This window comes from Aquarana catesbeiana, unplaced genomic scaffold (assembly GCF_042186555.1).
Source record: "Aquarana catesbeiana isolate 2022-GZ unplaced genomic scaffold, ASM4218655v1 unanchor240, whole genome shotgun sequence".
Lineage (NCBI taxonomy): Eukaryota > Metazoa > Chordata > Amphibia > Anura > Ranidae > Aquarana > Aquarana catesbeiana.
In genome coordinates, this window is record NW_027362669.1 from 227,501 (window position 1) to 242,575 (window position 15,075).

General features: G+C 44.0%; 3 protein-coding genes across 16 annotated transcripts in view; 2 read left to right on the plus strand and 1 right to left on the minus strand.

Moving 5' to 3' along the window:
- LOC141122091 (uncharacterized) overlaps window positions 1-15,075 on the plus strand; it is a 531,020-nt gene that overhangs the window by 133,618 nt on the left and 382,327 nt on the right. The gene's annotated exons all lie outside the window — the stretch shown is intronic.
- LOC141122092 (uncharacterized) overlaps window positions 1-15,075 on the minus strand; it is a 183,146-nt gene that overhangs the window by 55,631 nt on the left and 112,440 nt on the right. The window lies entirely within an intron of this gene.
- Window positions 1,135-14,928, plus strand: LOC141122097 (gastrula zinc finger protein XlCGF66.1-like). The gene is made up of 4 exons (XM_073611927.1): window positions 1,135-1,430; window positions 14,221-14,328; window positions 14,456-14,590; window positions 14,679-14,928. The coding sequence occupies exons 1-4, from the start codon at window positions 1,413-1,415 to the stop codon at window positions 14,868-14,870; spliced, it is 453 nt and encodes a 150-aa protein (XP_073468028.1). The 5' UTR covers window positions 1,135-1,412; the 3' UTR covers window positions 14,871-14,928.

Sequence of the window (15,075 nt, forward strand, 5' to 3'; positions counted from 1 at the left end):
GGGCGAGACGGACTCGGGAGATCGCCCAGCGTTCGCAGGTGTCCTGGAGTCCGCAGCCAAATTTGGGAGACTCCCGCGACTCATGGGAGACTTGGGATGTCTGCACATTAGAGCAGTATATAGGTTATTGTGGTTCCAATAGGTAATGACTAAGCGCTAACATTCGGGTGAAGCGCATCTACCTCTTTGTCCCCTGCTCCATCTGTTACCTCCTGTCACATGATACTTCAACAAAGAGAATTATTGGAAGTGCAGCCGTCCAGAATGATTTCCTTATGACACACAGCCTGTGATCTGGGCGAGGACCCGACTAGTGTTTATGGGGATTAGCTGGAGACTCCCTTATCTGTTGGGGATTTCTTTGTATCAATGTGGGGAGTCTGTACAGAGATCGGCTTAGGGACTATGGAGTCCAGATAGCCAGGAGGCTGGAAAATTTCTGTTTTGTCATAGTGATGGTGAAAACCCCTATGGGGGTCACCTTGTGTGAGGTTTTGAACTTTTCCTTTTAAATAAAAGTGGACAGAAAGCCCTGAAATGTACTTCACTGACCGGGCTGGAGTTCATGGAAGGAGCTACACTTGAGTGACCCCCCCCCCCCCACACTCCATACTTACTTTCCATATAATGATCAATCTGTATGATCAGATCTTATTGATTAGGATTTATAGAATTGTAGATCCTTCATCTCAGTGTGAAGAAGGAGAAGTCTTCTGTGAAAGGTGGAGGTCTGTCCATGGTCTGTCTGTACATTCTGTTGGGAAAATCTGTGGTAGATAACCGGTGGTTTAGGTCTCATCAGATTGGGTATCCCAACCAGTCTGTGTATGGTGGATGTATACATGGAGACATCATGGACATGGATTATCAAATCAAAGTCTGAGGAGTATTTATGATGGAACATGTTTTTATTCTTATATAATGAGGTTTTGTTGAAATTGTAAATAAAATTATTTTTTAGATATTTTCAGTTGATTCTTCTGAATACCAACATATTGACCCTTCAGAAATCCTCCGACCATATCGCTCCAAATTTACACCCCCTATACACCCAGCCTGAGGAAGGTTTAGACTTGTTCTAATCTCTGTATAGAAAGAGGAAGTTGGAAGCTCCGAGTAATGAGTTATGTAAGAACTGACAGAAGACAGCAGACTCGGATAGAGGAAGTAGAAGAAAACCCCCTCCCCCGCCTCCTCTTCCTGCATTAGGAAATCATTGTAAGTAACATTCACATTAACTTCTTATTCACACACATTCGATCTTCATACAATAGAAGAAGTTGGGCTCTCTTGGTGCCATGGTTCCAGGTTTTATCTTCCAGAATCTTCTGTGATTAGACTCTTCACCTTTCTAGAACTATTTTCAGGTCTCTTTATTGACGGGAAGCACAAGGAATCTGATTGGAGGATGTATGGGCAGATCTAACAAGGTGAGACCCCACCAATCGTTCTTCTGACTGCTTTAAACAAAGTCTATATCCATATGGATGATGTATACTGTATATAGAGAGGAGAGTCTGTATCATTCTATATATCTCTGTGTATAACACCCCCCACTGATACCATAGATCAGAAGTCTGTATATTGTGTAGTCTCCATATAGATAATATATAAATGGATGATGTATACTGTATATAGAGAGGAGAGTCTGTATCATTCTATATATCTCTGTGTATAACTTCCCCCCACTGATACCATAGATCAGAAGTCTGTATATTGTGTAGTCTCCATATAGATAAAGTATAAATGGATGATGTATACTGTATATAGAGAGGAGGAGAGTACTGTTTCCGGTGCCCAAGCTGCATGTCTGGATGTGGTTGGATGGAGGGGTTCCCGGATTGAACTTCTTGGCAGGTGGGAGAAAGGAGTCCTGAGACGTAGTCCTATACACTATGACAGGCTCTCTTTATTTAGTGCAGTAATAAATGTATCCCCAGGAAACGTAAACACAACTCTTGGAACCCGTACCCAGTCGCAGCTCTGTCACCTGTGCTTCCTGTTCCAGCATGACCACTAGGGGGAGCAGGAGAGACAGCTGAGTGCGGGTCACTGCAGCAGGGGTGGCTGTAGTCTATGCTGTGTACAGTGTGCAGCACCTTTGCCTTAAACAGGGGCTACTGGTAAATTTAGCTGTGCTAGGTGGTAACTCACCTGGCTGATTTATAGTCTTTGTGATCATTTGGGTTTTCTCCTAAGCCTGGTTTAGCTGTGGTTCCTTCCTTTTGTCAATAGATAGCACTGTTGCCTTTGGCATTAGTATGATGAGCTGCAGTGAGACTAATTTATGTATATGCATATCTCTTTCAGCCAATCAGTAGAGGTCTCGGGCCACTGAGGATGCTGGGAGAGGGTATATATTTGAATTGAGGAAGTCAGGTAATCAGGGCCATCCCATCCAGACCTTGGTCTGGTGCAGATGTGTGAGGAACAGCTGCGTTGGGTGAAGCCTGGAGTCTGAGGCCTCGCTATGACTAAGCACTCTGTGTAGTGCGAAACGAGAAGGCTTTGTTCCACTTTGCTGTGACCTGTATTTTGGATGACACTTTATTGAATAAAGGCAAATATTTTTGGAGTGCGGCTGTCCAGGATTTCTTTGATGTCTAAAGGCCTGGCCATGTGCTCGAGGGCTCTGTCAGAGAGAGCCTGTCTGCTGCCTGGGGGCATGAGAGAGGATCTGCCAGAGAGAGAGAGAGCTTCTTGTTGCCTGGGGGCATGAGAGAGGATCAGCCAGAGATAGAGCTTCTTGTTGCCTGGGGGCATGAGAGAGGATCTGCCAGAGAGAGAGCTTCTTGTTGCCTGGGGGCATGAGAGAGGATCTGCCAGAGAGAGAGAGAGCTTCTTGTTGCCTGGGGGCATGAGAGATGATCTGCCAGAGAGAGAGCTTCTTGTTGCCTGGGGGCATGAGAGAGGATCTGCCAGAGAGAGAGAGCTTCTTGTTGCCTGGGGGCATGAGAGAGGATCTGCCAGAGAGATAGAGCTTCTTGTTGCCTGGGGGCATGAGAGATGATCTGCCAGAGAGAGAGCTTCTTGTTGCCTGGGGGCATGAGAGAGGATCTGCCAGAGAGAGAGAGCTTCTTGTTGCCTGGGGGCATGAGAGAGGATCTGCCAGAGAGATAGAGCTTCTTGTTGCCTGGGGGCATGAGAGAGGATCTGCCAGAGAGAGAGAGCTTCTTGTTGCCTGGGGGCATGAGAGAGGTTTTGCCAGAGAGAGAGCTTATTGTTGCCTGGGGGCATGAGAGAGGTTCTGCCAGAGATAGAGCTTCTTGTTGCCTGGGGGCATGAGAGAGGATCAGCCAGAGATAGAGCTTCTTGTTGCCTGGGGGCATGAGAGAGGATCTGCCAGAGAGAGAGCTTCTTGTTGCCTGGGGGCATGAGAGAGGATCTGCCAGAGAGAGAGAGAGCTTCTTGTTGCCTGGGGGCATGAGAGATGATCTGCCAGAGAGAGAGCTTCTTGTTGCCTGGGGGCATGAGAGAGGATCTGCCAGAGAGAGAGCTTCTTGTTGCCTGGGGGCATGAGAGAGGATCTGCCAGAGAGAGAGCTTCTTGTTGCCTGGGGGCATGAGAGATGATCTGCCAGAGAGAGAGCTTCTTGTTGCCTGGGGGCATGAGAGAGGATCTGCCAGAGAGAGAGAGCTTCTTGTTGCCTGGGGGCATGAGAGAGGATCTGCCAGAGAGATAGAGCTTCTTGTTGCCTGGGGGCATGAGAGATGATCTGCCAGAGAGAGAGCTTCTTGTTGCCTGGGGGCATGAGAGAGGATCTGCCAGAGAGAGAGAGCTTCTTGTTGCCTGGGGGCATGAGAGAGGATCTGCCAGAGAGATAGAGCTTCTTGTTGCCTGGGGGCATGAGAGAGGTTTTGCCAGAGAGAGAGCTTATTGTTGCCTGGGGGCATGAGAGAGGTTCTGCCAGAGAGAGAGCTTATTGTTGCCTGGGGGCATGAGAGAGGTTCTGCCAGAGAGAGCTTTTTGTTTCCTGGGGGCATGTGGGGAATAGGGATGGGCTGAACGGACCCCTGTTCGGTTCACACCAGAACTTCCAAACACCGCGAAAGTTCGGACCCAAATAACAAACACCATTAAAGTGAATGGGACCCGAACGTCAAAAATCAAAAGTGCCCATTTTGAAGGCTTAAATGCAAGTAATTGGGCATACAATGGTTATAGGGGTCCGGGTCCTGCCCTGGGGGACATGTATCAATAAAAAAAGTTTGTGAAAAACGTCATTTTTTAATTGAGCAGTGATTTTTTTATTTTTAAAGTGAAAGCCTAAAAAATTCCTTACAATATAGTGCCTGGGGCATCCCCTTAGTCTACCTGTAAAGTGGCAGATCTGTACCATGTCTAGAATAATTAAATTTATAAAGCCCAAAAAAAATAGCCTCTGAAGCATTCCCAAAGTTGAGTTCCACCTGGTGGGCATATCACAAATCAGGCGGTTTACGGGCAGGTGGAATGCCCGCTGAATTTCAGCCAACCGAGCGCTGGCTGTGTATGACCATCTGAAATGGCTACAGACTCTTGTGGCCTGCTTTAGTACATCTTGCAACCCTGGATACGTACTTAGGAAATGCTGCACCACCAAATTGAGGACATGTGCCAGGCATGTGTGCACATGTGTCAACTTTCCCTGTCTAAGGGCGGACAGGAGGTTTGAGCCATTATTGGACACCACCATTCCTGGCTCCAGCTGGTGTGGTGTGAACCACCTCTGGGTCTGTCCTTGCAGAGCTGCAAGAATCTCTGTTCTGGTGTGGTTCCTGTCCCCTAAGCACACCAGCTGAAGCACTGCATGGCACCTTTTAGCCTGACTCTGGGAATAGCCCTTTGAACGCTTAGGGGTACCTGATGTTCATAGAACAATCCTGCAGAGAAGGGCATGGAGGTGGCAGAGAAGGAGGGGGGTAGAGCTCACAGGTCTGACATCATCACCACCAGCTGTATGAGCCCTGTCCTGCATCCTTTCGAGTTGCAAGCAGCGTTACCCAGTGTGCTGTGAACAAAATATATAGTCCCTGCCCATGATTGCTGGACCACGTGTCAGCAATAAGGTGGATTTTACGGCTGACTGCTTTGCCCAACGATGCCAGAACATTCCCTTCCATGTGATGGTAGAGAGATGGAACGGCTTTTGTGGTACAGCACATTGTGCGAATTCATGGAAGGGGGTAGAATCCACAAGGCTGAAAGGCAGAAGTTGGAGAGCCAACAGTTTTGACAAGCTTGCATTCAGGCGCTGGGCATGTGGGTGGCAGGGACTGTATTTTTTTTCCACTGCAGAAGCTCCGTGACCATGCCCGCGGGACCCGCGGACTCGATGTCCGCCAGTGTCCCTCGATCATGTCATGGAGAGGCAGGAAATTTCCCTGTTCTGCCTAGTGACAGGACAGTGATCTACTGCTCCCTGTGATTGGGAGCAGTGATCAGTGTCATGTCACTGGTAGCCCAGCCCCCACACAGTTAGAATCACTCCCTAGGACACACTTAACCCCTTCCTCGCCCCCTAGTGGTTAACCCCTTCCCTGCCAGTGTCATTTACACAGTAATCAGTGCATTTTTACAGCACTGATTGCTGTATAAATGACAATGGTCCCAAAATAATGTCAAAAGTGTCCGATGTGTCTGCCATAATGTCGCAGTCATGATAAAAATTGCAGATCACCACCATTATTAGTATAAAAAAAAAAAATAAAAATGCCATAAATCTATCCCGTATTTTGTAGCCGCTATAACTTTTGCGCAAACCAATCAATATACGCTTATTCCAATTCTTTTTTACCAAAAATATGTAGAAGAATACATATTGGGCATGGTTACACGGCATTCCATTGCACTGACATTAGATGCCGCTGTCTGAGGAGGACTACACCGATTGGATGGCTGGGCCTTAGAAGGTTGGGTGAGAGATACACCAGTTTACACTTCAGGTCCGCTGTAACTGCGGTGCACTGTTGGATCACTGATCCTGTTGCTTGCTGTGGATTTTTAAAAAGGCTTTTATGTTTCAGTTTAAAAGTGAGTGTAACCATTGAAGTGTTTGGAGTGATTTTAATAAATCTGTCAAAATGGTATCACGGTATGTGGAGCACTTTATTCATTTTTTCACATATGGAGCCGGCTTGATTGCAGTCACGGTTCATCACATCCAACCCAGGTGTGGTTCAATTGCTGTTTTGCCTTACACGAGAGTGGGAGGCTATACAATCTGGTGAGTGCGCTCTTCAGAGGGAGTGCTGTCACTATCACGGTGGTGTGGTGGAAGAGTAGAAGATTTTTCACACAAGAAGATTGAAAAACAACTGTTGAACTTATTCATTCATTTCTTGTAAATTATTATCTATAGTGACACTTTTCACTGGGTGTTAAAGAAATTTCTTTTCATGATAAAAATAATATTTTTCATGACACTTTATTATTATTATTATTATTAATATTTTTATGTATAAGTAGAGGGTCATAGGCATTATGCTGCTCTGACCCATTATTTTACACAATTTATATTAGCGCCGCTATCTCTATCTGTACACGTGTGAGAGGTAGAGTTGTGAGATTCTGATAAGAATACGGATCGGCCTAAACTGAGAAAAAAACATTTTTTTTATATATTTTTGGGGATATTTATTATAGCAAAAAGTAAAAAATATTGCTTTTCTTTCAAAATTGTCGCTCTTTTTTTGTTTATAGCGCAAAAAAAAAAACCGCAGAGGTGATCAAATACCACCAAAAGAAATCTCTATTTGTGGGAAAAAAAGGACGTCAATTTTGTTTGGGTGCAACATGGCACGGCCGCGCAATTGTCAGTTAAAGTGACGCAGTGCCGCATTGCAAAAAGAGGCCCGGTCATTAGGCAGCCAAATCTTCCGGGGCTGAAGTGGCTAATAGCACTGAACCGAGCCCTGTTCTATCTCTCTCCACGCCAAAATCACTCTGAAAATGGCTGCCATTGAAAGAATACTTTTATACTGTGGGGCGGGAATGAGCCATGATTGGATAAAGTCATGATGACAGGGTCCAATCATGACTCTGACAGTGCTCTGTGCCCTGATTGGCTGATGTTTTCACTGCTTCAGCCAATCAGAGTTTGCAATGCACTGTTCAGTGCCGCAATGGATTTTGGTCAGTTCGGGGGGGCGAACAAACGGTCAAACGACCCGTTTGTTCAGATGTTCCCCAAACATGTGAAAGTTCGGCCCGTACTTATGCTCGGGCTGAACCGTTCGCCCATCCCTAGTGGAGAATGATGAGTTCTGAGATGAAGTACCAGAGGTTACTCTTCATGTGCTGGGGACTGTGAAGAGGCTGGGAAAGCATCGAGGGGAACTCATCCAAGGAGACCCTGCACGGTGCTGTGAGTTTTTGGTTGCTATAGGAGACAGCTGTTGCTACGTAATAAAGAACATTGGGTGCAGGCCTAAGGCTCTTGTTCTGTATTGCTGTCTACCTGTGCTGTTTTGTTTTGGAGTCTTCTGATCTGTCTGCATATTGTCTTAGGGTGTCCTGTGTCCTAACCCTCTCTCCCTCGTTTTTCCTGTTGTGAGCCATAAACTCACTTTTATTTATCCTAAAAGTGTCTGGCGCCCATCTTTTCTGCAAATATTTACACCCATCATGCCTAAGAACCAGCACCCTGACGTGAAATGTCACCCCTTCCTGATGCCGGGGATCAGGAGGGGGCTACAAGTGTATTTGTGTTCCTCTCCTACAGTCCCTGTTCCCCCCCATCCACTCCACTGTACAGAGCTACTTCTGAGGATATTTTACCCCCCCCCCAGCCTGGCACCATAAGGTGGCTTCCCAAGCTGTCTTATGGTGGCACCTGCTCTGTAAGTTGGTGAAGGTGGAAAGGGCAGTGGTCTGACCCGCGTTGGTCACAGTGCCAACTATTTTTCTTTGTTGTGCAGCGCACTTCTGGGCAGAATTTAAGCCGCGTAGTGCTGACTTCTAATAGAGTAGCAAGTCTCCCCGCACCCCGCCGCTGTCACTCGTCACACACAAAGATAGAACGGGTCACCACACTTCCTTCTTCTCACTCACACACAAAGATAGAACGGGTCACCACACTTCCTTCTTCTCACTCACACACAAAGATAGAACGGGTCACCACACTTCCTTCTTCTCACTCACACACAAAGATAGAACGGGTCACCACACTTCCTTCTTCTCACTCACACACAAAGATAGAACGGGTCACCACACTTCCTTCTTCTCACTCACACACAAAGATAGAACAGGTCACCACACTTCCTTCTTCTCACTCACACACAAAGATAGAACAGGTCACCACACTTCCTTCTTCTCACTCACACACAAAGATAGAACGGGTCACCACACTTGTTTCTTCTCACTCACACACAAAGATAGAACGGGTCACCACACTTCCTTCTCACTCACACACAAAGATAGAACGGGTCACCACACTTCCTTCTCACTCACACACAAAGATAGAACGGGTCACCACACTTCCTTCTTCTCACTCACACACAAAGATAGAACGGGTTACCACACTTCCTTCTTCTTACTCACACACAAAGATAGAACGGGTCACCACACTTCCTTCTTCTTACTCACACACAAAGATAGAACGGGTCACCACACTTCCTTCTTCTCACTCACACACAAAGATAGAACGGGTCACCACACTTCCTTCTTCTTACTCACACACAAAGATAGAACGGGTCACCACACTTCCTTCTTCTTACTCACACACAAAGATAGAACGGGTCACCACACTTCCTTCTTCTCACTCACACACAAAGATAGAACGGGTCACCACACTTCCTTCTTCTCACTCACACACAAAGATAGAACGGGTCACCACACTTCCTTCTTCTTACTCACACACAAAGATAGAACGGGTCACCACACTTCCTTCTTCTCACTCACACACAAAGATAGAACGGGTCACCACACTTCCTTCTTCTCACTCACACACAAAGATAGAACGGGTTACCACACTTCCTTCTTCTCACTCACACACAAAGATAGAACGGGTCACCACACTTCCTTCTTCTCACTCACACACAAAGATAGAACGGGTCACCACACTTCCTTCTTCTTACTCACACACAAAGATAGAACGGGTCACCACACTTCCTTCTTCTCACTCACACACAAAGATAGAACGGGTCACCACACTTCCTTCTTCTCACTCACACACAAAGATAGAACGGGTCACCACACTTCCTTCTTCTTACTCACACACAAAGATAGAACGGGTCACCACACTTCCTTCTTCTCACTCACACACAAAGATAGAACGGGTCACCACACTTCCTTCTTCTCACTCACACACAAAGATAGAACGGGTCACCACACTTCCTTCTTCTCACTCACACACAAAGATAGAACGGGTCACCACACTTCCTTCTCACTCACACACAAAGATAGAACGGGTCACCACACTTCCTTCTTCTCACTCACACACAAAGATAGAACGGGTCACCACACTTCCTTCTTCTCACTCACACACAAAGATAGAACGGGTTACCACACTTCCTTCTTCTCACTCACACACAAAGATAGAACGGGTCACCACACTTCCTTCTTCTCACTCACACACAAAGATAGAACGGGTCACCACTCCTCCTTCTTCTCACTCACACACAAAGATAGAACGGGTCACCACACTTCCTTCTTCTCACTCACACACAAAGATAGAACGGGTCACCACACTTCCTTCTTCTCACTCACACACAAAGATAGAACGGGTTACCACACTTCCTTCTTCTCACTCACACACAAAGATAGAACGGGTCACCACACTTCCTTCTTCTCACTCACACACAAAGATAGAACGGGTCACCACACTTCCTTCTTCTCACTCACACACAAAGATAGAACGGGTCACCACACTTCCTTCTTCTCACTCACACACAAAGATAGAACGGGTCACCACACTTCCTTCTCACTCACACACAAAGATAGAACGGGTCACCACACTTCCTTCTTCTCACTCACGCACAAAGATAGAACGGTTTACCACACTTCCTTCTTCTCACTCACACACAAAGATAGAACGGGGGGCCACACTTCCTTCTTCTCACTCACACACAAAGATAGAACGGGTCACCACACTTCCTTCTTCTCACTCACACACAAAGATAGAACGGGTCACCACACTTCCTTCTTCTCACTCACACAACACCCTAGCTGTGCCATTTCCTGCCAAAACCACAAGCCAGTTTCATACACAATTTAGTAGAACATAAAGAGACAACCATATCAGAGCCAGACTACCGCCATCCCTTCAATTTGGTTCTTTTTAAAATGGCGTCATCATCGGCCACAAACCAGATCTGCATTCCCCGGGCAGAGAAAATCTTCAGACAGAAATTTTAGTTGGAAATAAACCTTTACTCACGTTTTTGGCCAGTCAGAAGATTCTCCAACTTGCTTCTAAATTTCTGCAATCCGGGCGCCAAAAATATAAAGGGAGTTGTGGATTTTCTCAGTAAATCCCGGAATGGGGATGGAGATGGTCTTCCATCAGAGAAGACATTATTGTCCACACAGAAGGTAAGACGTGGGGAGGTGAAGGAATGAGATCCATCTCCGTCCTCTAGGCTTTACACAGCACTTTATATACGGTAGGCACATCCAGATAAGGAGTTAGACTGGAATTATCATTGGTCAATTCATCTTCACATTCTGCCATAAATTATCCAATCACATGACAAGTACATATACATTACTCCTTCACCCCCAGAAGGTTTTACCCCCTTTATGGCCGGGACATTCTTTGCTATTCAGCACTGCGCTACTTTAACTAGTAATTACTCGGTCATGTGACACTGTACACAAATCACATTTATATCTTTTTTTCACACTAATAGAGCTTTCTTTTGGTGGTATTTGATCACCTCTGGATTTTTTTTGTGCTATAAATGAAAAATACTAAACCATTTAAAAACACATACTTTTTACTTTCTGTTCTAAAACATATTCAAAACAAATGATTTATGGGACGTACACACGGTCGGACTTTCTGGGAAACTACAGTAGGTGACCGCGAGATTGTGTCAATCTCGCCGCATTTCTCTGCGAGATTTGACACCTGCGAGCCCCGTCGCAGGAGCCAGCGCCGAGATGGTTCACTCATCGCGAAAGGAAAACTTTGTTTTCCTTCCGCGATGAGTGACAGGCAGTGCTGACAGCTGTCTGGTATGAATCCTGAGGCGGGAACACCGCGCCAAATTTTAAATGAAAAAAACGGCGTGGGTTCCCCCCCCAGGGGCATACCAGGCCCTTAGGTCTGGCATGGATTGTAAGGGGAACCCCCTACCCAGAAAAATTGGCGTGGGGGTCCCCCCCAATCCATACCAGACCCTTATCCGAGCACGCAGCCTGGCCGGTCAGGAAAGAGGGTGGGGACGAGCGAGTGCCCCCCCCCTCCTGAGCCGTACCAAGCCGCATGCCCTCAACATGGGTGGTGGGTGCCTTGGGGGAGGGGGGCTAGGTTATATATGTATACAGAACATCAGATCAGGTTATATATGTATACAGAACATCAGACCATCTTATATATGTATACAGAACATCAGATCAGGTTATATATGTATACAGAACATCAGACTAGGTTATATATGTATACAGAACATCAGATCAGGTTATATATGTATACAGAACATCAGATCAGGTTATATATGTATACAGAACATCAGACCAGGTTATATATGTATACAGAACATCAGACCAGGTTATATATGTATACAGAACATCAGACCAGGTTATATATGTATACAGAACATCAGATCAGGATATATATGTATACAGAACATCAGATCAGGTTATATATGTATACAGAACATCAGACCAGGTTATATATGTATACAGAACATCAGACCAGGTTATATATGTATACAGAACATCAGACCAGGTTATATATGTATACAGAACATCAGACCAGGTTATATATGTATACAGAACATCAGATCAGGTTATATATGTATACAGAACATCAGATCAGGATATATATGTATACAGAACATCAGATCAGGATATATATGTATACAGAACATCAGATCAGGATATATATGTATACAGAACATCAGACCAGGTTATATATGTATACAGAACATCAGATCAGGTTATATATGTATACAGAACATCAGACCAGGTTATATATGTATACAGAACATCAGACCAGGTTATATATGTATACAGAACATCAGATCAGGTTATATATGTATACAGAACATCAGATCAGGATATATATGTATACAGAACATCAGATCAGGATATATATGTATACAGAACATCAGACCAGGTTATATATGTATACAGAACATCAGACCAGGTTATATATGTATACAGAACATCAGATCAGGTTATATATGTATACAGAACATCAGACCAGGTTATATATGTAAACAGAACATCAGACCAGGTGATATATGTATACAGAACATCAGACTAGGTTATATATGTATACAGAACATCAGACCAGGTGATATATGTATACAGAACATCAGACCAGGTTATATATGTATACAGAACATCAGACCAGGTGATATATGTATACAGAACATCAGACCAGGTTATATATGTATACAGAACATCAGATCAGGTTATATATGTATACAGAACATCAGACCAGGTTATATATGTATACAGAACACCAGATCAGGTTATATATGTATACAGAACATCAGACCAGGTTATATATGTATACAGAACATCAGATCAGGTTATATATGTATACAGAACATCAGACCAGGTTATATATGTATACAGAACATCAGACCAGGTTATATATGTATACAGAACATCAGACCAGGTTATATATGTATACAGAACATCAGACCAGGTTATATATGTATACAGAACATCAGATCAGGTTATATATGTATACAGAACATCAGATCAGGTTATATATGTATACAGAACACCAGACCAGGTTATATATGTATACAGAACATCAGACCAGGTGATATATGTATACAGAACATCAGATCAGGTTATATATGTATACAGAACACCAGACCAGGTTATATATGTATACAGAACATCAGATCAGGTTATATATGTATACAGAACATCAGACCAGATTATATATGTATACAGAACATCAGACCAGGTTATATATGTATACAGAACATCAGATCAGGTTATATATGTATACAGAACATCAGATCAGGTTATATATGTATACAGAACATCAGATCAGGTTATATATGTATACAGAACATCAGATCAGGTTATATATGTATACAGAACATCAGATCAGGATATATATGTATACAGAACATCAGACCAGGTTATATATGTATACAGAACATCAGACCAGGTTATATATGTATACAGAACATCAGATCAGGTTATATATGTATACAGAACACCAGACCAGGGTATATATGTATACAGAACATCAGACCAGGTTATATATGTATACAGAACATCAGACCAGGATATATATGTATACAGAACATCAGACCAGGTTATATATGTATACAGAACATCAGATCAGGTTATATATGTATACAGAACACCAGACCAGGGTATATATGTATACAGAACATCAGATCAGGTTATATATGTATACAGAACATCAGACCAGGTTATATATGTATACAGAACATCAGATCAGGTTATATATGTATACAGAACATCAGACTAGGTTATATATGTATACAGAACATCAGACCAGGTTATATATGTATACAGAACATCAGACCAGGTTATATATGTATACAGAACATCAGACCAGGTTATATATGTATACAGAACACCAGACCAGGGTATATATGTATACAGAACATCAGACCAGGTTATATATGTATACAGAACATCAGACCAGGTGATATATGTATACAGAACATCAGATCAGGTTATATATGTATACAGAACATCAGACCAGGTTATATATGTATACAGAACATCAGACCAGGTTATATATGTATACAGAACATCAGACCAGGTTATATATGTATACAGAACACCAGACCAGGTTATATATGTATACAGAACACCAGACTAGGTTATATATGTATACAGAACATCAGACCAGGTTATATATGTATACAGAACATCAGACCAGGTTATATATGTATACAGAACATCAGACCAGGTTATATATGTATACAGAACACCAGACCAGGTTATATATGTATACAGAACACCAGACTAGGTTATATATGTATACAGAACACAGTCCTTCGCATCATTGGCTCTTACCAATCAGCTGATCAGAGGCTAAACAGTACATTCTCCTCTATCCGTCTACAGAGAAACCCACATATGACCTCATCAATGAGGATGGAGGAGGACCGAAGTCACACAACTGAGAGGATACTAAACCTCACCCTGGAGATCATCTACCTGCTGACCGGAGAGGTGAGGAGGATTCTGGGAGGTCACATGACATCACTCTTATCTCTATTAATAAAACACAGACCTGACCGGAGAGGTGAGGAGCATTCTGGGATTCTAACATGATATTCCTATTGGTTCCTCAATACAGAGATTTCCTCTTATGAAGTCAGGTGATCATATGACCATCACAGTGCCTCCATGTGACTCCCTAAAACCTGAGAGACACAACATGGAGAAGATTCTAGAAGTCACCAAGAAGATGATGGAGCTGCTGACAGGAGAGGTGAGGAGGATTCTGGGAATTCTGGGACATTATCCAGTAACAGACAAGGGATGTGTCTGGATGGTGACTGTATCATTGTGTGTGTCAGGTTCCTATAAGGTGTCAGGATGTCACTGTCTATTTCTCCATGGAGGAGTGGGAGTATTTAGAAGGACACAAGGATCTCTACAAGGACGTCATGATGGACAATCAGCCGCCCCTCACATCACCGGGTAAGAGGAGACTTTATTGTAAAGGAGAGAGCAGTACGGAGGGTCCACCTAGATCCCCCATCATCTGATAAACACATAGAAACAATGTATTCAGTCTCAGGCAGTGGCGTCTGGTGCTAATTTTTTTTTTTTTTTTGGGGGGGGGCGCAAACAAACTGAAAAACAAATTGAAAAAAAAACCCCATCAATTGCAGCCACATCCTCTCCTCCTGTCAGGCTTCCAAAAGCGGTGACAGGTAACCAGACCCGAGCAACCTGATTGGCTGAGAGGTG